Source organism: Rhinatrema bivittatum, chromosome 7 (genome assembly GCF_901001135.1).
Source record: "Rhinatrema bivittatum chromosome 7, aRhiBiv1.1, whole genome shotgun sequence".
Classification (NCBI taxonomy): domain Eukaryota; kingdom Metazoa; phylum Chordata; class Amphibia; order Gymnophiona; family Rhinatrematidae; genus Rhinatrema; species Rhinatrema bivittatum.
In genome coordinates, this window is record NC_042621.1 from 90,363,743 (window position 1) to 90,389,331 (window position 25,589).

General features: G+C 43.7%; 1 protein-coding gene across 3 annotated transcripts in view; it reads left to right on the top strand.

Annotated features, from left to right (window-relative positions):
• The window catches only part of LOC115095247, a 392,965-nt gene that overhangs the window by 135,697 nt on the left and 231,679 nt on the right, over window positions 1-25,589 (top strand). For all 3 annotated transcript variants that reach the window (XR_003857731.1, XM_029608666.1, XM_029608667.1), the window contains one exon: window positions 16,791-16,915. Coding sequence is in view for 2 of the 3 variants with exons in the window: in XM_029608666.1 (XP_029464526.1) it covers window positions 16,791-16,915 (125 nt within the window). In the remaining variant the exon portion in view is untranslated. The remainder of the gene's footprint in view (window positions 1-16,790; window positions 16,916-25,589) is intronic.

Here is a 25,589-nt window from a genome sequence, read left to right on the forward strand (position 1 = left end):
CCCATGTTCCTGAACACTCTGAAGATTCTCTACTGTCTGGAAGCTATCGCAGATACAAACATTTGTGAGTTACCATCGCTCTCTCAGAGCTTTCCCTGGAACCAGGTACTCGCTCCTCAAGGGCCTAACCCTTTCCAGCTACTAAGCTTTCTAAAGACCTTATGTGAGTTTTGTCATCTAGTTCTGGCTATGAACACAGCATACCCTGTCTACTCACTATCTATAGTTTCTCTACAGCTCAGCAACCCTGGGATCGTTGTTCCAGTACCTGAGGGACTTCAGCCCTGCTGGGCATATCTGCTCACTACTACCACCTCTGGTGGTTTTACTAACCTGTCTAATAAAAGATGTATCTGTGTCTGTCTCCATACCAAAGCCTAGCCGGTGGTCCCTCTCAGGATATCCTCCTGGGGGCGCAGTCATCTGCCATCGGCCCAAGGACCCACCTATCTACATTCCTCTACAGCTGAGTGCCCTCTCCAAGCACTCCGTTGGTAACAGATTGCTACTCTCTCCATCAGGAGTCTTCAGCAACAGATTCATAATAGATTGCTACTCCGCAGTTTTAACCCTAACAGATTGTTTACTACTCCCTTTACAGGAGCTGAGCATATCAGATTGCTACCTCCTCCTTCCACAGGAGCTAGTTCATAACAAGATTGCTAACTCCTCATGGAGTCCCTAACAGACTTCCTTAACTCCTCTCTTTTACAGGAGTCGCTCCACTACAGATTGCTAACTCCCTAGCAAGTCTACAACATATTGCTAACTCTGTAGCAGATCCATAACAGGTTGCTAACTCCTCCCTTCTTCAGGAGGAGTCCACATCAGACTGCTACTCCTATCTGATTGCTCCTCCAATCGGGCATCAGATTTATAACAGATTGCTAACTCCAGTGGATCCGGCTTTAAATTGGAGAAGCAGTACTTCATGGAATCCAGCTTAAGGTATGAGATGTCAGTAGCCCATGGACCTGGCACACCTCTCCGCTTTGCAGGCTTTACCAGCCCTGGCTCAATGCATCTCAGAACAGCAAGAAACCTTGGAGAAACTTACTGCAGCATTCCATCAGCTTCACACACAGAAGATACAAGGCACATCTTCTACCCAAGAAGGTCAGTTACCGGAGGTAACTTTAAAGACTGCTGTTTCACTGGCTGCTCCTATTCTCTTCTCCAGAGAACTCCAGAAGACGCGGGGCTTTTTGGACCAGTGAAGCATACATTTCACCTTACAGCCTTCATTGTTTCCCATGGACCTCTCTAAGACAACCTATATCCTGTCATACTTGGATGGGAGAGCCTTGTCATGGGCATCTACCTTGTGGGAATGAAAGGACCCTATTTTGCAGGACATAGAAGGATTTATGGACTTGTTTAAATCTGTTTTTGATGACCCTGCTCGTATGTCTGTTGCCGGGTTTGCTTTAGTGGACTTGAAGCAAGGCAACAGATCATTGGCTGAATTTGCCATAGAATTCAAGACTCTTGCAGCGGAATTTTGCTGGGACCCCAACTGTCTGAAGACTCTCTTCTGCAGAGGCCTGGATACCCGCTTGAAAGATGAGCTGGCCGCTCGCTAGACACCTGACTCACTGGAAGAATTGATAGCCTTAGCTACTCGGATTGATTGTCAGCTCCGAGACAAGGTGAAGGAACTCCGGCCTAAGGTGTTAACTGGGTTGAAACAGGCCAGTACCCCTGCACCTCGGATGGGTCCAGCAATTCCTGCTGTTGATACAGATGAACCAATGCAACTTGGTCATGATCACTTGTCCTCAAAGGAGAGAAGATTCTGGAAGAAATGCGGCCTGTGCATGTACTGTGGTCAGCCCGGCCATGATATCTCTACATGCTCCATTCGTCCGGGAAATGGACGGGCCTAAGTCCCGCGGGAGGACTGTTCTTGGGCCATAAGTGTTATCTCCTCTGCTCTCTCATTCAGTCTCTGTGACCTTTGAACCAGCCATGGTTCAAACCAGCCATGGTTCAAACCCCTGCCCTCGTGGACTCAGGGACAGCAGGCAACCTTATTCTCAGACGTCTTGTGGAAGACCTGAGGAGTCCCTTCGTCATATTAGAAGATCCATTATTGCATCGCAACTTGAAGTGGGCTTTGGACGTTCCTTTACATCGCCACTTCTCTTGAGGATCTTAATGATGTCCACAGCCATTTTACTACTGGCTACTGATATTCATAGCGGTTGCAATGATTTGCCATGGTTAGATGGCGCTCTACATCTTTACCGTCTTCACGGACTATAACTTAGAGATATCTGCTACGATTGTTTCACTCGGAAGTCATGTCTGAAGCACTACAGCACTATTAGTTCCGCAGAAAATATCTCTAGCTACCAGCCTGTTTGATTTGCTGGTGCTGCCACCATCTCTCTCTTCCAGCTTCATCTACGGAAGAGTTATCCAGAAGTGGGTTTTGGACGTACCCCAGCATTGCCACTTCTGTTGAAGTTTCTGTGAAGTCCATAGAAGCTAGATTGCTGCTGAATTCAACACCTCTTCCAGCAATTCTACGGAAGATCTATCCAGAAGTGGGTTTTGGACGTACCCCAGCATTACCACTTCTGTTGAAGTTTGTGACGTCCACAGCAGCTAAGCCCAATAAAACAAATTGGAAGGCGATCCCACGTAGCCAAGGCAAAAACAACAAAGGGACACCCTTATGCCATGGAAAGAATTTTTATTAATATAATCTGTTACAGAGCCCAACTCCGGCCGAGTTTCACCAAGATGGCTGCATCAGGGGCTATAAAATTGATAAAAGTTAATCAATTAATAAATAATAAATCTGCTTAAAAAAAATCAAAAAACACAACATACATATAGGGGCGGATTTTCAGAGCCCTGCTCGCGTAAATCCGCCCAAAACCGGGCGGATTTACGCGAGCAGGGCCCTGCGCGCCGGGAAGCCTATTTTACATAGGCCTCCCGGCGTGCGCAGAGCCCCGGGACTCGCGTAAGTCCCGGGGTTCTCGGAGGGGGGCGTGTCGGGGGCGTGTCGGGGGGGCGGGCCCGGTCGTCGCGGCGTTCCGGGGGCGTGTCGGCAGCGTTTTGGGGGCGGGTACGGGGGCGTGGCTACGGCCCGGGGGCGTGGCCGCGCCCTCCGTACCCGCCCCCAGGTCGCGGCCCGGCGCGTAGCAGGCCCGCGGGGATTTACGTCTCCCTCCGGGAGGCGTAAATCCCCCGACAAAGGTAAGGGGGGGGGTGTAGACAGGGCCGGGTGGGTGGGTTAGGTAGGGGAAGGGAGGGTAAGGTGAGGGGAGGGCAAAGGAAAGTTCCCTCCGAGGCCGCTCCGATTTCGGAGCGGCCTTGGAGGGAACGGGGGGAGGCAGCGCGGCTCGGCGCGCGCAGGCTATACAAAATCGATAGCCTTGCGCGCGCCGATCCAGGATTTTAGTGGATACGCGCGGCTCCGCGCGTATCTACTAAAATCCAGCGTACTTTTGCTTGAGTCTGATGCGCAAGCAAAAGTAGGCTGATCGCGCTTCTTTTAAAATCTACCCCATAAAGCATACATATAAAACATTAAGGGGTAGATTTTTTTAAAAAAGCGCGATCACGTACTTTTGTTTGCGCAGCAGGCGTACTTTTGTTTGCGCAGCAGGCGCAAACAAAAGTACGCTGGATTTTACAAGATACGCGCATTGCCGCGCGTATCCTCTAAAATCCTGGATCGGCGCACGCAAGGCTGCCGATTTTCGGCAGCTGGCGCACGCCGAGCCACGCAGCCTGCCTCCGTTCCCTCCGAGGCCGCTCCGAAATCGGAGCGGCCTCGGAGGAAACTCTCTTTCGCCCTCCCCTCACCATCCCCTCCCTTCCCCTACCTAACCCACCCCCCCGGCCCTATCTAAACCCCCCCCTACCTTTATCCATGGATTTACGCCTCCCGGAAGGAGACGTAAATCCATGCGCGCCAGCGGGCTGCTGGTGCACCGAGACCCGACCCGGGGACGGTTCTGGAGGGCGCGGCCACGCCCCCGGAACGCCCCGGCCCGAAACCACGCCCCTGGGCCCGCCCCCAAAACGCCGCGTCCCGCCCCCAAAACGCCACGTGGTTCGGCCCCGCCCCGACACGCCCCCGAAACTCCCCCTTCAAAAAACCCCGGGACCTACGCGCGTCCTGGGGTTCTGCGCGCGCCGGCGGCCTATGGAAAATAGGCGCGCCAGCGCACAAGGCCCTGCTCGCGTAAATCCGGGAGGATTTACGCGAGCAGGGCTTTTAAAATCCGCCCATAAAAGCATAAATCTTTCACCATAAATTCTATTTGTTCATTATTTAATGCCACACAAGTAATCTTTTATGTAGCGACAGATATATATGAGACAGGACCTAAACATACAAACCAAAAACCAAATTTTCAAAGATGGATGAAATCTAACTCAAATATTCAGAAACATATTTTATAGCGAGACAAAGCAATGGTATTATCTCGAATAAACTCCAACTTGGGCATATACTTTCCATAGTTATAATTAAAAGATTATTAATATCCAATTAATTATTAAAAACAGATGCTTACTATTTCACACTCCCAAAAACATGTTTTATGCAAATATGATAAAATCTTTTTTTTAATCATAATTAAATTTCAAATATCTCTGACTCATTTCATTTTAGCCAACAAACATATACTCAATTTAAAATAAGGACTGTCAACAGGACAACATGCATATAAAGCATACATATAAAGCATAAAAAATTGGAATCTTTTACCTCAAATTCTATTTGTTCATTGTTTGATGCCACATAAATAGTCTTTTATGTAGCAACAGATATAAATGAGACAGGTCCTAAATATACAAACAAAAACAAATAATCAAAACTGAATGAAAGCAAACTCAAATATTCAGAAACAGATTTTACAGCGAGACAAAGCAATGGTATTATCTTGGATGAATTCCAACTTAGGCATATACCTGCTATGGTTATAAGATTATTCATATCCAATAGATATTAAAAGCAGATTTTGTATATAAATATTAAAAAGGTTGCTATTTTACATTCTCAAAACCATATTTTACAGAAATATGGAAAAATCTTTTTTAAAAAATTTTTTATTAAAAAATCTTTTTTTGATCATAGTTAAACTTCAAATATCTCTGACTCATTTCATTTCAGCCAACAAATGGCATTCATACCCTCTCGATTGATAAATCTATTTTTATATTAAAGGAATTGCTGATTTGTTTTTTGAGAAATTCTTATTACTTTAGAAAAAATAGGAACAGGGAAAAAGGAGCAAATACTGTCAACGAGTAATTAGTCTTTCTCAAAAAGACTCACCATTGGGACTAACTCCATTGATGGCTAAAAAGGTTGCCATCTTGGCGAAACTCATCCAGAGTTGGGCTCTGTAACAGATTATATTAATAAAAATTCTTTCCACGGCATAAGGGTGTCCCTGTGTTGTTTTTGCCATAGCAGCTAAGCTACATTGCTGCTGAATTCAACACGTCATCCAGCTTCATTTACTGAAGAAGTTTCCCTTAAAAGTGAGATTGGTCACACCCCAACATCGCCAATTCCACTGAAGGTTCTGTGACGTCCATTGCAGCTAAGCTAGATTGCTGCTGAGCCAACACCGCCTCCAGTTACATTACTGAAGAAGTTACTCTCAGAAGTGGGGTTGGACGTACCCCAACATCGTCACTTTCTCTGAAAGTCCAGTGACGTCATAGCAGCTAAGCTATTGCTGCTGAAGTCAACACTCCATCCAGTTACATTACTGAAGAATTACTTTTAGAAGTGGGGTAGGTCGTACCCTAACATCGCCACTTCCGTTGAAGTCACAGTATTGTCTATAGCAGTTAGCTATTGTAACTTGAGGTGGGCTTTGGGCATTCATTAACATCACCACTTTCACTGAAGATTCAGTGACATCATAGCAGCTAAGCAATTGCTGCTGAAGTTAACATCTCATTCCGTTTCTTACTGAAGAATTACCATTAGAAGTGGGGTTGGATGTACCCTAACATCGCCACTTCCGTTGAAGTCACAGTGGCGTCAATAGCAGTTAGCTATTACTGCTAAATACTACCATCCCTCATCCAGCATCATCTACTGGAGAGTCATCTTTAGAAGTTGATTTTGGACATTCTTCTACATCACCACTTCCACTGAATTCCTCAGTGATGTCCACAGTAGCTCTACACATTGCTGCTGATACCATCAACAACACTCTGAAAGATTCTACCAAATCTCAAGATCCATCTGTCACCATTGCAGAAGACGAATTAGAAATCAAGATCAAAGAGATTCTGAATGTTCACAAAAGAGGCAAGACTTTTGAATACCTTCTGATATGGAAGGTTTTGGCCCCAAAGAAGATTCTTGGGAACCTCAGACCTATTTTAGTGCATTTTTTTCCCATGGCTTTCTGCATCTAGGCTTTTATGCGGGCATTGGCACATGTATTTGGTCTTTTGTGCATTTTTTTTATGCATATCTAATTTGTATGCCATCCCCTTATTACATCCTGTGGAAGTGACTACTTTTGCCACACATGCTAAAAACAATGGGGCGGATTTTAAAACCCCTGCGCGCCGGCGCGCCTATTTGGATAGGCCGCCGGCGCGCGTAAGTCCTGGGGCTTTCGAAACGGGGAGGGAGGGGGCGTGTCCGGGGGGCGTTCCCGAAACGACGCGGCATTTCGGGGGCAGGCCCAGGGGCGTGGCTCCGGCCCGGGGGCGTGGTCGAGGTCTCCGGACCACGCCCCCGGGACCGGAGGACGGAGCGGGGCTGCCAGCGACGCGCACAAAGTTACGCCTGCTTTCAGCAGGCGTAACTTTGCCGACAAAGGTAAGGGGGCAGTTTAGATAGGGCTGGGGGGGTGGGTTAGGTAGGGGAAGGGAGGGCGAAGAAAAGTTCCCTCTGAGGCCGCTCCGAAATCGGAGCGGCCTCGGAGGGAACAGGCAGGCCGCGCTGGGCTCGGCGCGCGCAGGTTGCACAAATGTGCACCCCCTTGCGTGCACCGACCCCGGATTTTATAAGATACACGCGGCTACGCGCGTATCTTATAAAATCTGGTGTACTTTTGTTCGCGTTGGTGGCGAGAACAAAAGTACCGGCGCGCGTATTGTTTTAAAATCCGCCCCAATATGTGCAGAATTTTGTGACTATTTCAGCACAGGTCTTTTTACCTCAACCCCAATGTATCCTATGGATATCTGAAGTGAGAAGTATGGCTCTTTGCACTCTGTTAATGTACATAGAAGTGGTGTGATGCCACCAGCACCAAAAGTATACCTCAACACGCAGCCTCCTTAAAGGGCCATGATATTCCAGGTCATTAGTAAGGTTGCTGTGCAGTGCAGCCAGTGGAAATTGCCATTTCCATACAGGAGGCATCTTTGCGGAGTAGCAAGAACCATGCAAAGGACCCAAATCTATGCCTTCAAAATAGGTTTGCAGTCCTATAGGTAGCACCAAGGAATGGTTCTCATATCCCAGAAAAGTAGCACCTCTTATTTACACATTATTATACTTGTGACTATAGGTTTCCGTCCTTCCTTGTAAATTTTGCCTACTATTTTTGTTCTATAGTATGACATTGGCAGCAAATATACATTAAAAGGTAAATTTTAAAGGCCAGACACGGGCCAAAACCGGAAGATATATGAATATGTAGGGGCCGGCACACGTCGAGCGGATTTTAAAAGCCACACAAGTACAAGCCACTGCGTGCACAAATGAAAATTTCAAAAAGGAATGGGGAATAGGCATGGTCTGGGCAGGACATGGGCATTCCTGGATTTCAACTTCAAATTAGCGTCCCCTGCCGCGTAACTTTACTTCTGCTATGGAGGATGTGTAAGTAATAAAATAAAGATAAAAATGTGGAGTTTTAAGGGTCGTGACTTACAGAGGAGGCTCTTAAACTAGTGGGGTGTAGAAGTTGTTAAGGCTCAGGACCTGGTTGGATGTAGGGAACACTGCCCTCAGTGTGGCACAGGACTGCAAGGCAAGGCTAAAACTGGTATTCCGCCTAACCAGCCCCCTCCCCCTCAAGTTGAGCCAATTGGATTATGGGAGCCAGCAGGTTTCTGCAGTGGCAGGCCATCATGGTGAATCTGGAGCAAGGCTTGGACAAGATGGTAAGGCTAGAGCAAGGCTTGGCCAGGCTCATAAGACTACAGCAAGGAGTGGACAGGAGCAGAGTGGAGGTAAGGGCTGAAACTGAGACTTAAGGGCAGGCAAGGACTGGAACTAGAGCTTGAGTGCAGGCGAGGACTGGAACTGAGGCTTGAGTGCAGGCAAGGACTGGAATAAGAGCTAGACTAAGATAGGACAGGACAGGGTGAGACAAGAACAACATGGAGCATAAAGGCCCGAAGGCAGTGTTAGGCAGGGAAGGCCCTGAGGGGCAAGACAATGGAAAGGTCTAAATAGGCCACAGAGCAAGACAAGGTCTAGATAGGCCAGAGGTCAGGGGAAGGTCTAAATAGGCCACAAGGCAAGGCAAGGAGCATGAAGGCCCTTAGGCCACAAGGCAAGGATAGGAGTGAAAAGGCCTGGAGGCCACAAGGCAAGGCTAGGAGCAAGAAGGCTCAGAGGCTGCAAGGCAAAACAAGGATAGGCAAGGCAACAGTTCCTAAGGCAAGGAGCCAAGGGCATCTTGATGCAAAAGCAAGGATTGTTTGGCAAGCCTGGGTTATGTAGGGCTGGTGCTTGGGTGTGGTGCAGGCAAGGAGAGGAGCTTGGCAAGGCTGGAGACATGGTTTGGTGAAGACTCCTGATGGCCAGAAGGCTGCACCACAGGCTGAGCTTGATGAGCCATAAGGCGCTGATGGGGATAGAATGGAACAGCGCTCCGAGGACACCTCTGCTGGTGGAAAGGCATCATAATCAGGGTACGATAAGGCTGTGTAGCAGGTGAAATCATAACAGAAGTCCTATCCCTTACCTGGGCGAAATGGGAATGAACTGGGAAAACTAGCAATGGTATTTGTGTGCGTGTTAAAATCCTCCCATTTATGCGCATAGGCATATATTTACTTAAAATGACATGCATATGTGCACGCATTCAGGCTATTATATAACATGCGCATATGTACGTGCATATGTTATAAAATGACCATGTCCCTGGGTGTGGGCTGACGAATGCGCGAACATGTGTGCCTGTGCACCTGCTTAAAGGTTACCGTCTTTAGCTATTAATGGAATGTATAACAGTTACGGTATCCATACATACCTATTTATTCTAATGCTAAATGGTAACTACTTTGGGCCCTCTTCATACCCCTCAATGCACAATCATACTTACCCTATCCCCCTACAAACCCTCTTCTGCCCCCATGCACAATTATAACTTACCCCCATCCCAAGCCCTCCTACTGCCTCATGCACAACCATATCTACCCCCTCCCCCCAGAGCCCCCCTACTGCCCCTATGCATAAACATACCTATCTCCACTCCCTCAAAATCTCCCTATATGATCCCAGTACACTACTTTACTTATCCCATTACTCACATTGGGGCAGATTTTCAAAGGGTTGCGCGCGTAACTTACGCGCATAACCCCGAGAAAGTGCCCCTGCACGCACCGAGCCTATTTTGCATAAGCTCGGTGACACGCGCAAGCCCCAGGACGCACGTATGTCCCGGGGCTTTGAAAAAGGGGTGGGAAGGGGATGGGAGCAGGGACGGGGGCAGTCCGGGGGTGGGACCGAGGCCTCCAGCAAGGCGGCCGTGCCGGAGCATCGCTCACCAGTAGTCGGCTGACAGGCGTAACTAAGACAACAAAGGTAGGAGGGGGATTTAGGTAGGGCTGGGGGGCGGGTTAGATAGGGGAAGGGAGGGGAAGGTGGGGGGAGCGGAGGTAACGGGGAAAGCCATCGGGGCTCCCCTAGGGCTCAGCGCACGCAAGGTGCACAAGTGTGTACCCCCTTGCGCCCGCCAACCCCGGATTTTATAACATGCGCGCATGTTATAAAATCGGGCATAGTGCATGTTAGAAATCGGGCAGCGTGCATGTTAGAAATCGGGCATAGTGCATATAAAATCGGGCAGCGTGCATGTTAGAAAATCTGGCCCATTATATTTACCCCACATAGGTATGGACTTTCCTGTTAAAGGTCCAGTGACGCGCCCAGTAAAGGCCAGCTAGCTCCTCTGGAGATTCCTCCTTACTCCAGGGATCAAAAACAGCTCTCGTTCATACTCCACTACTAGGAACACTAGACAGGCGACGTCCCTGGTAATGAAGTTGGGCTGCCTGGCTCATAGTGGCATTTTCTTCTCCATGCCCCTGAAAAACTGGAAGTGCCATCTTCACAGAAGCATGCTCATGTACATGCATGTGCATGGTTCACCCAAAAAGCAAGCGCAAGCGCATGTAGAATTGTCTAGTTCTATTTATGCATATTTTGTATCAAGTTCATACATTTGCGTGCATGATACAAAATATGTGTGCTTGCGTGCATGTGCTCATCTGCATACATTCATGGGCATGCACGTTCATCTTTGAATGCTATCCTCACAGTGGGCCGGATTTTAAAAGGGTTACGCGCATAAGGTACGTGCGTAACCTTTTTAAAACCCCCCTGCACGCGCCGAGCCTATTTTGCATAGGCTTGGCGGAGCGCGCAAGCCCCGGGACGTGCTTAAGTCCCGGGGCTTCGCTGGGGGGGGGGGCGTGTCGGGGGCGTGGTGCCAGCCTGGGGGCGTTCCGGAGGCACGGCTGAGGCCTCCGGAACAGCCCCCGGGTCGGGAGATGGTGCGTCAGCAGCCCGCTGACGCGCGCGAGTTACACTTGCCGGACGCAGGCGTAACTTTTAGAATAAAGGTAGGGAGGGGTTAGATAGGGGCGGGGGGTGGATTAGGTAGGGGAAGGGAGGGGAAGGTGCAGATGGGTGGAGGGAACGGGCAGCACGCGCAGGGCTCAGCACACGCAAGGTGCACAAATGTGCACCCCCTTGCGCGCGCCGACCCCGGATTTTATAAGATACGCGCGGCTACGCGTGTATCTTATAAAATCTAGCGTACTTTTGTTTGCACCTGGTGTGCGAACAAAAGCATGCGCACGCGCTGTTTCTTAAAATGTACCTCAGTGAGAGCAGCAGTGAAGAACAAATCCCTTTTGTTCTAAATTCTTCTCACTCTCCTTCTTTTCAAAAAGTTTTACTTTGGGTCAGACAGAGCATCAGAAACATGCAACCTTTCTCTGTAAGATCCAGCTGAGAAGTAATTTTAAAATTGTACCTGGATGCAAATGCTCAAATCTTTCAGTTGGTTATAAAACAGGAGGAAGTCAATGTCAATCTAAGCAATGCTAGCTAGGATAGGCTGGTTAAAAAAATGCTTGACCATGACTGGTTCTGCTTTCTGACTTCTTCCTTGCTCCTTTCTGACCCAGCTCTGATCACATTGAGGTCACTGTGAGTTACATTTCCTGATTGGGATCATAAATAGGTGCACATAGCAGATGTCTGCCACTTATCCAGCTAAATTTTGATGTATCCAGCTAAGTGGCTTATCTGCCACTTAATTGGATAAGTCTTAAAAAGTGCAACTTAGCCAGATAAGTAAGATAGTCAGATAAGTCTTCAAATACTAGTTATTTGTCTGTCTTACTTGTCTTTTCTGGCTAAGTAGCAATTTTCTTTAACTTATCCAGCTGCTTACCTGGATAAGTCTTAAACAGCGCTACTTAGCCGGGTATTTGTTGCCACATGGCCAGATAAGTCAAAACCTTTGCGGCTATGTTTAAAATACATTCCACATACTTTTTGATATATGAAATGTTGTTGAGTAGTTTTATATTATTTTATATAGTGAGAGTGCATTTGGGTGCGCTTGTGCTTGTTTCAAAGTTATCCTCCTTACGTACAGATTGGTGAGCAAATGTCTCTCCCTGAACACTCAGGTTTGGAGCTCTCCAGGGGGCTTTATTATCTCCAATTTTATTTAATATATATTTGCATTTATTAGGGCTTCTGTGTTAAGTTTATATCATATGCTAATCATCTACAACAATATTATGAACTGGGATTATATATTGGCTTCAGGCTAATAAAGTGAAAGTGAATCCTCAGAAAAACAGAGGTTTTCAGTACCATTTTTCCTATCTTTTTAACAATTGAGAGGATTGTCTGCCAGTGAAATTAGAAACATAAAGGTTAAGAACATAAGAACATAAGAAATTGCCATGCTGGGTCAAACCAAGGGTCCATCAAGCCCAGCATCCTGTTTCCAACAGAGGCCAAACCAGGCCATAAGAACCTGGCAATTACCCAAACACCAAGAAGATCCCATGCTACTGATGCAATTAATAGCAGTGGCTATTCCCTAAGTAAACTTGATTAATAGCAGTTAATGGACTTCTCCTCCAAGAACTTATCCAAACCTTTTTTGAACCCAGCTACACTAACTGCACTAACCACATCCTCTGGCAACAAATTCCAGAGCTTTATTATGCATTGAGTGAAAAACAATTAATTCTCCGATTAGTCTTAAATGTGCTACTTGCTAACTTCATGGAATGCCCCCTAGTCCTTCTATTATCCGAAAGTGTAAAAAATCGATTCACATCTATTCGTTCAAGACCTCTCATGATTTTAAAGACCCCTATCATATCCCCCCTCAGCCATCTCTTCTCTAAGCTGAACAGCCCTAACCTTTTCAGCCTTTCCTCATAGGGGAGCTGTTCCATCCCCTTTATCATTTTGGTTGCCCTTTTCTGTACCTTCTCCATCGCAACTATATCTTTTTTGAGATGCGGTGACCAGAATTGTACACAGTATTCAAGGTGCGGTCTCACCATGGAGCGATACAGAAGCCTTATGAAATTTTCCGTTTTATTAACCATTCCCTTCCTAATAATTCCTAACATTCTGTTCGTTTTTTTGACTGCTGCAGCACACTGAGCCGACGATTTTGAAGTATTATCCACTATGATGCTTAGATCTTTTTCCTGGATGTTAGTTCCTAATATGGAACCTAACATCGTGTAACTACAACAAGGGTTATTTTTCCCTATGTGCAACACCTTGCACTTGTCCACATTTATTTCTTTATTTAAAGCTTTTTTTTATACCGGTATTAGTGGTCACATCATACCGGTTTACATCAGAACTGCAGGTAGAAAAAACATCAAACAGGTGCTGGGGATGGGACTATATAGAAAATAAGGGAGAGAAGTAGCCGAAGGCTGGAAAACAAACAAATTTCATCTGCCATTTGAAAGCCCAATCTTCCAGTCTTGCAAGGTCCTCCTGTAATGTATCACAATCCGCTTGTGATTTAACTACTCTGAATAATTTTGTATTGTCCGCAAATTTGATAACCTCACTCGTCGTATTCCTTTCCAGATCATTTATATATATATATTGAAAAGCACCGGTCCAAGTACAGATCCCTGAGGCACTCCACTGTTTACTATTTTCCACTGAGAAAATTGACCATTTAATCCTACTCTCTGTTTCCTGTGTTTTAACCAGTTTGTAATCCACGAAAGGACATCGCCTCCTATTCCATGACTTTTTAGTTTTCTTAGAAGCCTCTCATGAGGAACTTTGTCAAACGCCTTCTGAAAATCCAAATACACTACATCTACCGGTTCACCTTTATCCACATGTTTATTATCCCCTTCAAAAGAATGAAGCAGATTTGTTATGCAAGTCTTCCCTTGGGTAAATCCATGTTGACTGTGTTCCATTAAACCATGTATTTCTATATACTCTACGATTTTGATCTTTAGAATAGTTTCCACTATTTTTCCCAGCACTGAAGTCAGGCTCATTGGTCTATAGTTACCAAGATCACCCCTGGAACTCTTTTTAAATATTGGGGTTACATTGGCCACCCTCCAGTCTTCAGGTACAATGGATGATTTTAATGATAGGTTACAAATTTTAACTAATAGATCAGAAATTTCATTTTTGAGTTCCTTTAGTACCCTAGGATGCATACCATCCGGTCCAGGTGATTTGCTACTCTTTAGTTTGTCAATCTGGCCTACTACATCTTCCCAGTTCACAGTGATTTGGTTCAGTTCGTCTGACTCATCCCCTTTGAAAACCATCTCCGGAACTGGTATCTCCCCAACATCCTCATTAGTAAACACAGAAGCAAAGAATTAATTTAGTCTTTCTGCAATGGCCTTATCTTCCCTAAGAGCCCCTTTAACCCCTCAGTCATCTAATGGTCCAACTGACTCCCTCACAGTTTTCTTGCTTCGGATATATTTTAAAAAGTTTTTATTATGAGTTTTTGCCTCTATGGCCAACTTCATATCAAATTCCCTCTTCGCCTGTCTTATCAGTGTTTTACAATTAACTTGACAATGCTTATGTTTTATCCTATTTTCTTCAGATGGATCCTTCTTCCAATTTTTGAAGGATGTTTTTTTGGCTAAAATAGCCTCTTTCACCTCACCTTTTAACCATGACAGTAATCGTTTTGCCTTCCTTCCACCTTTCTTAATGCGTGGAATACATCTGGACTGCGCCTCTAGGATTGTATTTTTAAACTATGTCCATGCCTGTTGAACACTTTTAATCTTTGCAGCAGCACCTTTCAGTTTTTTTTCTAACTATTTTCCTCATTTTATCAAGGTTTCCCTTTTGAAAATTTAGTATTAGAGCTGTAGATTTACTTATTGTCCCCCTTCCAGTTATTAGTTTAAATTTGATCATGTTATGATCATTATTGCTAAGTGGCCCACCACTGTTACTCTCTCACCAAATCCTGCGTTTCACTAAAAATTAAATCTAAAATAGCTCCCTCTCTTGTTGGTTCCTGAACCAATTGCTCCACAAAAGATGCGCATAGGCATCCATGTGTGCGCGGTTCCTGGCGTGCACCGATTTTATAACATGTATACGTGGACGTGCCGATTTTATAACCTGCACGCGTCAACATGCGCATGTTATAAAATCTCCTACCTGCACACACATTCACGCCCGATTTTATATCAGTGCATGCATGTGCGCCCAAGTGCGGATTCGCATGCAGACTAGAAGGGAACTTCTTAAACCTCCTACCTACCCTGCCTTTTCTCCCATTCTCCCAGACCCCTAAAATTCCTCTATTTCTTTTTTTTTATGACAAAACTTACTTGATCTCCGGAACAGTAGTAGGTTATACAGGCCGGCCGGCTGCTGGCGCACGCTTCACCGGGATAGTGCCTAATGGCGCTGTCCCGGCCCACCCACAGCCCATCCACCCAGACCCCACTCTCAGCCCTCCCTCAGCCCACCCCTTTTTTAGCAGCTGGTTCTTCCACAAATACCAGGAGATATGCGCACGTCCATGGGTCTTTGAAAATGCCCACAGCACACCCATGGTCCGGCCTCGCATGTATCTCCCATTTTTTATGAGCGACAGCCTTTGAAAATTCAGTCGATAGGTTCTTGAAGTTACTTTAGATTCCACCCTGTTATTTCAAAGTCATATTAAAATGGCAGTGCAGTTTTGTTTTAGTCAACAACATGTTATTCATGATCTTTTTCATTTCAAAAAATCTTTTAGAAACTGTTATCCATGCATTAATTATAAAATTGATTAGACTCCTGTAATTCATTATATTCAGGCTTAAATTCTCATCACTTTGGAAGTTGCAAGTTATTCTAAATATTGTGGCTAGAATATTATATAACTGGAGACTGCATGATTATATTTTTCCTAGTTTAAAGTCTCTTAAATGGTTGCTAGCTCCTCTAGGGTTCAGTTTAAAATTGTATTCTTTGTTTTCAGAGTTGTACATGGTCAGTATCCTCACTTCCTAAAGAATCGGGTGTTGTGATATTATTCAGTCAGAAACATGAGATTTTCCTAATAGTTATTGTTGGAAACATCATCAGCCAAGGACGTTTGGCTTATAGATAGTAGACAAAATGTTTTCATGTAAAGGTCCTTCTCTCTGGAATTCTTTACCAAAGGAGTTATGCCTTATTGATGACTATCTGACTTTTCAGAAAGCCTATAAAACAGCTGTTTTGGTTAATAGTTTTATGAGTTCGAGGTAACTTTTATTGATTAATACTCAGTTTGTTTTATTCTTATTTTTTCTCTTTGTTCCTATATCTTTTTAATGTTATGTTTCCTGAACTATAGTTTTATTTGTTTTAATTTTGTATTTCATTGTAATTGTGAATTTATAATATTTTTGTTCAATGTTACATATTTTTTGTCCAGAATCCCTGCTGGAGTAGCATTTATTTAAATGTGAATTATAACTAAAAATAAATCCTGTCATTATAAATATATATGAGAAACAGAACTGATATCTCTGAAATTAGTGTTAGAAAAGATTCTAGGAAAGGTGTTATAAAAATAGATTCCATTGTATTGGTATGCACTTAATAAACTAGAATTGAAGCAAAACTGTATTCAGTGCTTGAATTCTATTTCACATTGCCTTTGTGAATAATTGAATAAAAATGCAAGTATAGCTTAACATGTAGGCATTCTTAACATGCATGCACCAAATCTATTCACTAGGAATCAACATTGGGTGATTCCTGCAACTTCCTACCAGGGGCTGAGCCTGCCTGTGCAGCATCCCTAATCCCAGCTGACCTGAGAGGCAGAAGCCAGGCCTGGAAATGGAATTTAGCACAGTCTCCAAGCATCAGACAAGCTCTTGGTTTCATTAATATTTTACATGCAACAATGAAGAAAAGTTATTAAAAACATTTTCTATAATTACTAGTAGAATTCAACTGTAATCTTCTCTGCAAATTCAAGCAAACTTTACAGCCTGCATAACATCTAGTGTTAAACCTTCAAATGGTATATTCAAATTTTTTAGACATGATCTATTTTTCTCAGCTGCTTAAGGATCCATCTTTGGTTGGCTTATACGATGCTATTGTGACACATGCGGATAGTGGTGCAGTGAAATTCTTCAAGCGCTGTGACTTCAGTGATGATATCCTTCTCAATAGCAAGTTCAGGTAGGTAAGGTAAAAATGTAGTGTCTTATTTAAATCCAATAGAAGCAATTTACTTACATTTTTCAATTATGCTTGCTTGGTTGGTGTACATTTACTCATCATGGGAAGTAAGAATGAAAAATCAAATGCAAATTCAGTGGCTTTTATAATAATGTTGTAAAGTTTGTGAATCCTTGTTGCTGTGGTGGAGTTGGCTCAACTTATAGGGAGGGCCCTGTAGGAAGAGACTGTTCTGGAGGTTCAAATATACCAGCCCCTTTCCCCTTAGGATGAGCCCTTGAGTTCCGGGGGCCAGCAGATCTTAGGCAAGTGTCTCTTATAGAATGGCTATAGTGAAGGTCTAGTGCCAGGCAAAGGTCAGAGGCAGGCAGAAGACAAGGATAGTCGGAGTCCAGGCTAAGGTCAGAGGCAGGCCAAAGGCAAGAATGGTCAAGGTCTGGACTGTGGTCATAGGCAGGCAGAAGACAAGAATAATCAGGGTCTAGGCTGAGGACAATCCAAAGATCAGTCCGAAGATAGGTGAGAAAGCAAGGACGGGAGGCAGGATGGGCAGGAGAGACAAGGCAGGCTGGGCTGGTACTTGAACGAGAAGGCAGGATCATGAACAAAAAGGCAGAAGCTGGATGTAGCAACTAGCACTACAAAGTGCTAGTTGCTGAGGCAAAGAGGAAATGTCCTGGAGAGCCCTTTGTAAGGCTGAAGAGGCAACGTCATAAGTGGGCGCTGCGAGCAGTTTCCTGATGCGGGCCCTTTAAGATACGCATGCTTTGACACATGCATGCCTTAAGGAAGCTTAAGGAAGGAGCATCAGTACACAGTGCTTATGTGTACTGATGCTCCCGAGGGAAGTTATCAACAACTTTCGCGTTGTAGTTTAAGTCAAGTAATATATCTTGCGTTTTTTAAGGCAAGCTGCATCATTTTATTTGCTTCGTTTAAAGTAGTGATGAGCTGATTAGCATGTATTTGAATTCTAATTAACTCATTGTAATACGTGTGATACTGGTGGCAAAATAAAGTGAGGTATTTCAAATATCTCATGTTAAACCTGTGATAGGTCATTTACGGCTTTGTAAATGATCCCCTTAGTTGGATACATTGTCAGGGATATTCAGTGGAGTACTGCCAATAAGGTATTCTACTGAATATAGCTGGATTAAGTCCTAGTTAGTCAGATAAACTCTCTGGCATGACTAGATGTAGCCAGATAACTTACCTGCCTACCTTAGCCTCACAAAAAAATATAAAGGGCAATTGTGTAAGGTCAAAAATACAAAACATTTAACATAGAAGTAACAATAAATACAAAATCCGTTTTAATTTATATAACAAAAATGTATCAATATATCAAATAAATAAAAAAAGCTGTTAATTCATATACATAAAACAAGAGAAAATAACTACAAAAATACAACATTTTACAAATATATAAATATGTAATACATATAAACACATATAATACAATCCTAAATAAAGCTATCCAATAAAAAAACACTATAAAATATCAAGGAAAACTGATGAAATATGGACACACATGTAGTGTACTCTTTCTAAATTAATTCCACCCTCCCAATAACAATTTAATCCTCTTTCATGCATAATTACTGGTCAAAACCCTGACCAGAAAAAACTATCATCATAATAGTATGTCTAGAAAACTCCAAACTCCTCAAATTTTCACTGCATCGACAAAGTTCATGTCTTCAATAAATAATTGCTCCAGCAAAACATTCAAATATTTCTTCGGTAATGTTCATATTTTCCTCTCCAGCAAAACGATTACATCTCCTAGGCTGTCTCAGGGGAACTAAAAAATAAAACCAACCCAATCAACAACAAAAACAGCCCAACCACAAATTCCACATACAGCTTTACTTATCTTCATAACGACATCCAAAAAACCATCAAAGATAATCAATTAAATCAATGTAACCTTCCAAAATTAAATAAATTTATCAGAATTCATCAAAATTCCAAAACTTTAAATAACAAAAATATCATTACATATTACCATCTATATGGCTTCTCACAAAGGAGAAGGAATCTGATTTTATAATAAATGACCTTGTGACAGCAGATATATCCAGGAACCCCTGAACTCCTTAAAAACAAAGCTTAGCTATCTGGACCTGGTCCACCTTAAGGGGACCGTATATAATCTAGCTAGCCTTCTTTCATCGTTCATTGTAATTTCCTTTCACAGTTACCTGTAAACTGACATGATGTGTCCTACGAATGCCGGTATATAAAAAGCGTTAAATAAATAAAATAAATAAATAAGGGAGGGAATTCTGCGTATAGGCCCAGGGATATAATGTAGGCTGAAAGAAGAGCAAAGGGAGGTCAAGGACTCCAGGAGCTGAGTAAGAAGGGAAGGGCAGCCCCTTAAGAATAGCTGACTTGTTTGTGTTGTATAAAATGGGAGAAGGCAGTTCTTTTGCATAGCTGCCTGAATTTGTGTTGTGTGAACAGTGAATGTTAGTAGTGTTTTTGTTGCACTGTAAAATAAAGCACTTAAAAGAAGAAAAAAAAGCCTTGACTGCTCATTTCTGTGCCATAGCCTTATTAATACAAAGGAAAGTGGTTTCATAACTTATATGCTGCTTTCAATTTATAACTAAAGCCTTGTGCCATGCTGTGGTCTATAGGCTCACTCATAAATTACATCAACCTTTAATCATCTACCAAAGAAAACTTTATTCTCAAACCAAAAATTCAAAAACAGATATCTTAAAGAACATATGATTGCACAGATGAGAAGAGTTTGATTTGGGATTAGTGCAAGTCATATGCACTTTAAGATAAGTGTTTTTGAATTTTGTTTTAAGAATAAAGAATTCTTTGAACCCTTAAGAACATAAGATTTGCCATATTATGTCAGACAAAAGGCCCATCAAGCCCAGTATCCTCTTTCCAAAGGTGTCCAATCCAGGTCACAAGTACCTGGCAGGATCCCAAAAGATTGATAGATTCCATGAATCCATATTGCTTATCCCAGAAATAAGCAATGACTTTCCCCAAGTCTATCTTAATAATGGTTTAAGGACTTTTCTTCCAGGAGTTTGTGCAAACCTTTTTAAAATTCAGCCATACTAAGAGCATTACCACATCCTCTGGCAATAAATTCCAGAGTTTAATTATTCCTTGAGTAAAAAATTATTTTTTCCTATTTTTCTTAAATGTTCAAATAGAAACTTCATTGAATGTCCCTTACTTCTTATTTTTTTGAAAGAGTAAACAACCAATTTGCATTTACCTATTCCACTCTACTCATTATTTTATAGAACTTTGTCATATCTCACCCCAGGTGTCTCTTCTCCATAAAGAGTCCTAAACTCTCTAGTCATTCCTCATAATGGAATCATTCCATCCTTTTTATCATTTTGGTCACTCTTCTCTATATCTTTTCTATTTCTGAGATATGGTGACCAGAACTGCTCACAGTGGGGCAGATTTTAAAAGCCCTGCGCGCGTAAATCTGGCTGGATTTACGCACGCAGGGGGGTTACGCACGCCGAGCCTATTTTGCATAGGCCTGGCGACATGCGCAAGCCCCGGGATGCGCGTATGTCCCGGGGCTTTGAAAAAGGGGCAGGAAGGGGGCAGGGGCGCGGTTCAGGGGCGAGACCGAGGCCTCCAGCACAGCGGCTGTGCCGGGGAATTGCGTGCCGGCAGTTGGCCGGTGCACAAGTTACGCCTGCCATAGGCAGGCGTAAATAGCAAAATAAAGATGGGGGGGATTTAGGTAGGGTTGGGGGTGGGTTAGATAGGGGAAGGGAGGGGAAGGTGGGGGGGAGCGGAGAGAACGGCTGCGCGCGCATGTTATAAAATCGGGCGTAGATTTGTGCACGCTGGGCTGCGCGCACAAATCTACGCCCGCGCGTATTTCTTAAAATTTTACCCAGTGCATAGCATGTGGTTGCACTATGGAGCAATTCAGAGGCATTAAGATGTTCTTTGTTGTGTTCTCCATTCCTTTCCTAATAATTCCAAGCATTCTATTTGCTTTCTTGACTGCTGCACACAGAGCAAAGGATTTCAACATATTATCTATGATGATGTAGTAGAAGACGATTGGAAGGTTCATCTGCATACTGTTCCCAGCAGCCTCCAGCAGAGAACTACAGAGGTCACAGCGATCGATTGAGGCTTTGAACTCCATAACCTCATCTTCCAGAGGCTCTGCACCCCTTGAGCTGAAGAGGACCGGAAGGCTCATCTATATACTGTTCCGAGCAGCCCTTGGAAGAGAACTCCAGAGGTCATAGCAAGTGATCCAGGCTTTGAATTCCACAGCCCCAGCTTCTAGAGGCCTTGCACCCATTGCAGCAGAAGAGGACTGGAGGTGTGTGCCTAACACTGCACATCTCAAACTTCCTTGCTATACCTTATCTGTTTACTAGACTATATCTCTTTTTATTTAGTTTTATATCTTTTTGTTTCATATAATAATTGTGTTTGGTAGGAGTAATTTGCTACAGCTTGAATACTGTGTACAATTCTGGTTGCCGCATCTCAAAAAAGATATAGTTGCGATGAAGAAGGTACAGAGATGGGCGACCAAAATGATGAGGGGTATGGAACAGGTCCCCTATGAGGAAAGACTAAAGAGGTTAGGACTTTTCAGCTTGGAGAAGAGACAGCTGAGGGGGGATATGATAGAGGTGTTTAAAATCATGAGAGGTGTTTAAAATCATGAGAAGTCTAGATGTGAATTGGTTATTTACTCTTTCAGATAATAGACTAGGGGACACTCCATGAAGTTAGCATGTGGCACATTTAAAACTAATCGGAGAAAGTTCTTTTTCACTCAATGCACAATTAAACTCTGGAATTTGTTGTCAGAGGATGTGGTTAGTGCAGTTAGTGTAGCTGTGTTTAAAAAAGGATTGGATAAGTTCTTGGAGGAGAAGTCCATTACATGCTATTAATTAAGTTGACTTAGAAAATAACCACTGCTATTACTAGCAACAGTAACATGGACTAGACTTAGTTTTTGGGTACTTGCCAGGTTCTTATGGCCTGGATTGGCCACTGTTGGAAACAGGATGCTGGGCTTGAAGGACCCTTGATTTGACCCAGAATGGCATGTTCTTATGTTCATATAAAGGTGACTTCCCTAAAATGAGAATGTGGTTAGGAAAAAGCTGAAAGAAGCCACTGGAAAGGTTAAGAGTTTAGCTCAGGCATGAACGTTGTTTAAAATACCATCTTGGAAGCCTAGACCAGATGTATTCCACACATTAGAAAAGGTGGAAGGAAGGCTAAATGACTACCAGCATGTTTAAAAGGTGAAGTGAGAGAAGCTATAATATCTAAATATCTTAAAAAAAAAAATCTTTCAAGTAATAGAAAAGGCATCCAAATGAAGAAAACAGGAAACAGCTTAAGCATTAGCAAGTCAGATATAAAGCATTGATAAGGAAGGCAAAGTGAGAATTTGAAAAGAAGCTTGCCATGGAAACAAAAGCTCATAATAAAAACTTTTTCAGGTACATTCAAGGTAAAAAGCCTGTGAGGGAGTCAGTTGGACCATTAGATGATCAAGGGGTAAAATGGGCACTTAGGGATGACAAACCCATAGCAGAGAGACTAAATTGATTGTAAGATGTAAGAAATATACCCATGCCAGAAATGATATTCAAAAGCAATGATTCAGAAGAGCTGAAAAAAATCTCATTGAACCTGGAAGATGTACTAGAGAAAATTGACAAACTAAAGATTAGCAAATCACCTGGACCAGATGGTATAGATCCCAGAGTGCTGAAAGAACTGAGAAATGAAATTGCAGACTTGCTATTGGTAATTTCTAAACTATCAGTAACATTATCTATTATACCTGAAGACTGGAGGGTTACAAATGTAACACCAATTTTTAAAAGGGATCAAGGGGTGATTCAGGAACCTACAGACCAGTGAGTCTGACGTCTGTGTCAGGCAGAATGGTAGAAACTATCATAAAGAGCAAAATTGCTGAACATATAGATAAGCATAGTTTAATGGGACAAAGCCAACATGGATTTAGCCAAGGAAAGTCTTGCCTCACAAATTTGTTATACTTTTTTGAGGACATAAATAAACATGTGGATAAAGGTGAGCCAGCTGCTATAGTGTATCTGAATTTCCACAAATCATTTGACAAAGTCCCTCATGAGAGACTTCTTAGGAAATTAAAAAGTCATGGGATAGGGGGCAGTGTCCTATTGTGGACGGTCAACTGGTTTAAAGATAGAAAATAGAGAATAGGGCTATATGGTACATTTTCAAAATAGATAAAGGTGAATAGTGGGAGTGTTCCAGGGATCTGTTCTAGAACTACTGCTTTTTAATATATTTAGAAATGACTTGGAAGTGGAACAATAAGTGAGGTGATCAAATTTGCCAATGACATAAAATTATTCAAAGCTGTTAAATCGCAAAAGGATTGTGAAAAATTGCCTTAGGACATTGTAAAACTGGGAGAATAGGCATGCAAATGGAAATTAAATTTAATGTGGACAACTGCAAAGTGATGCATTTAGAGAAGAGTAACCAAATTATAGCTATATAATGCAAGGTTCCACATTAGGAGTCACCACTCAGAAAAAGGATCTAGATGTCATCGTGGAAAGTACATTGAAATCTTCTGCTCAGTGTGCAGTCGCAGCCAAGAAACAAATAGAATGCTAGCAATTATTATGAAAGGAATGGAGAATAAAACAGAGAATATCATAATGCCTCTGTATCACTCCATGGTGCGACCTCATCTTGAGTATTGTGTGCAGTTCTTGTCACCACATCTCAAAAAAGATAGCAGAATTAGAAAAGGTACAGAGAAGAGCGATCAAAATGATAAAGGGGATGGAACAATTCCCCTATGAAGAAAGGATAAAGAGATTAGGACTCTTCAGCTTGGAGAAGAAATGACTGAGGGAAGATATGATAGAGATCTCTCAAATAATGAGTGGATAGGAATGAGTAAACGTTAATCAGCTGTTTACGCTTTTGAAAAGTACAAAGACCAGGGGACACACAATGAAGCTACAAGATAATACATTTAAAACTAATAAGTGAAAATATTTTTTTACACAATGGATAATTAAGCTCTGGAATTCATTGCCAGATGATATGGTGAAAGCTATTACTGTAGCTGCATTTAGAAAAGGTTTGGACACGTTCCTGGAGGAAAAGTCCATTATTCAAATAACATTTACCTCATACCAAGATTAAACAATTATGTTGCCATCGTTATAGGCAATACCGATATATAAACCTTCATTCTCCCAGGACAAGCAGAATGGTAGTCCTCACATATGGGTGACATCATCAGATGGAGCCCTGTCACGGAATACTTTTGTCAAAGTTTCTAAAACTTTGACTGGCACACTGAGCATGCCCAGCATGCCACTAACCCTGTGGACACCAGGGGTTACCCTTCAGTCTCTTTTTTTCAGCGCAGCAAGTTGCTTCGCAGTTTAGGAGCTCTGTGAGAAATTTCTCACATTTTTTCCTCATGGAAGTAATTGAAGTTTGTCTTCATAATTTACCCTTAACCGGGGTCCCCCATCGTGCTCCATTCCCTCGATGCTCGGTAAGTGCTTTAACCACTGTTGTGGTCGGTTCCTGGTGGCATTCCTTCCGTGCCAATGGTCACCGACCGCCTGCCTGCCAATTTTTCGACTTGGCGACCAGTTTTAGAAAGTGCCCAGAGTGTCCGAGGAGCATGTCCATAACGGACCCACACAATCTATGTCTGTTGTGCTTAGGCCCCTCGCATGACGGCCGTCGGTGCCCCAATTGTGCACAAATGACTCCCAAAGGCCACTGCGCTCGACTGGTCAAGATGGAGCACCTGTTTGGTTCAAAACACTCTGTTCCATTGACTCCAGTTCAGGTTGCACCGACCGGAGGGTGTCCATTGACATCGGAGATGCCACACCAAGAACAACATGGAGCAGGTGACCGTCCGTCACTGACCCCATCTAAGGCATCAGCATCATCATCCTCGGTGCCGGACTGAGCACTGAGGGAAACATCATCACCAGCACCGACGTGTGTCCCCGCCCGGTGCCGGCACCAAAACTGCAGCACAATCAACTTCCATCGAGCCGCCTGCGAAGAGGGCCTGGGGAGAGGAGCCCCCATCCTCCTCTGGACCTGGGTCCCTGGAATCTGGCATCGGGTGGGAAGTCGCCTCTTCATCCTCCTAGGAATCGGGTATGGGGATCGGTACCTGTGGAGGTTTCGGTGGCCGACTCGGTGCCAGCGTATACGATAGCTGGGGTTGAGTTGGCAGGGCACCGATGAGCATGTCTAAGTGCTCGAGGAGCGGTGCGAACATCGATGGCGCTGGTGCCGGTGCGGGGGCCGGTGCCGGTGGCGAATGGAAGCCCTGAAGGGCATTTAGCACTGCCTGTTGGACTAGTTTGTCCAATTCTTCCCTAAAGGCTGGTGTGGATAACACTGCAACAGGGATAAGAGGCAGGCTAGGCATTACTGTAGCCTCCACAGTGATCTGTGGAGGCTCAGTACCCGGCACCAATGTTGGTGGGGAATGCCCCGGGTCCCCGAGACATTCCCATCAAGGTATAGGGGATGCCCCGATAACGGCTCAACCCCTTGTGGGTCGCTTCATGAGAGGCTTACTGCAGCTTAAGCCTTCTCTATGGTCTCCGGTCATGGCATGGGACCTCAA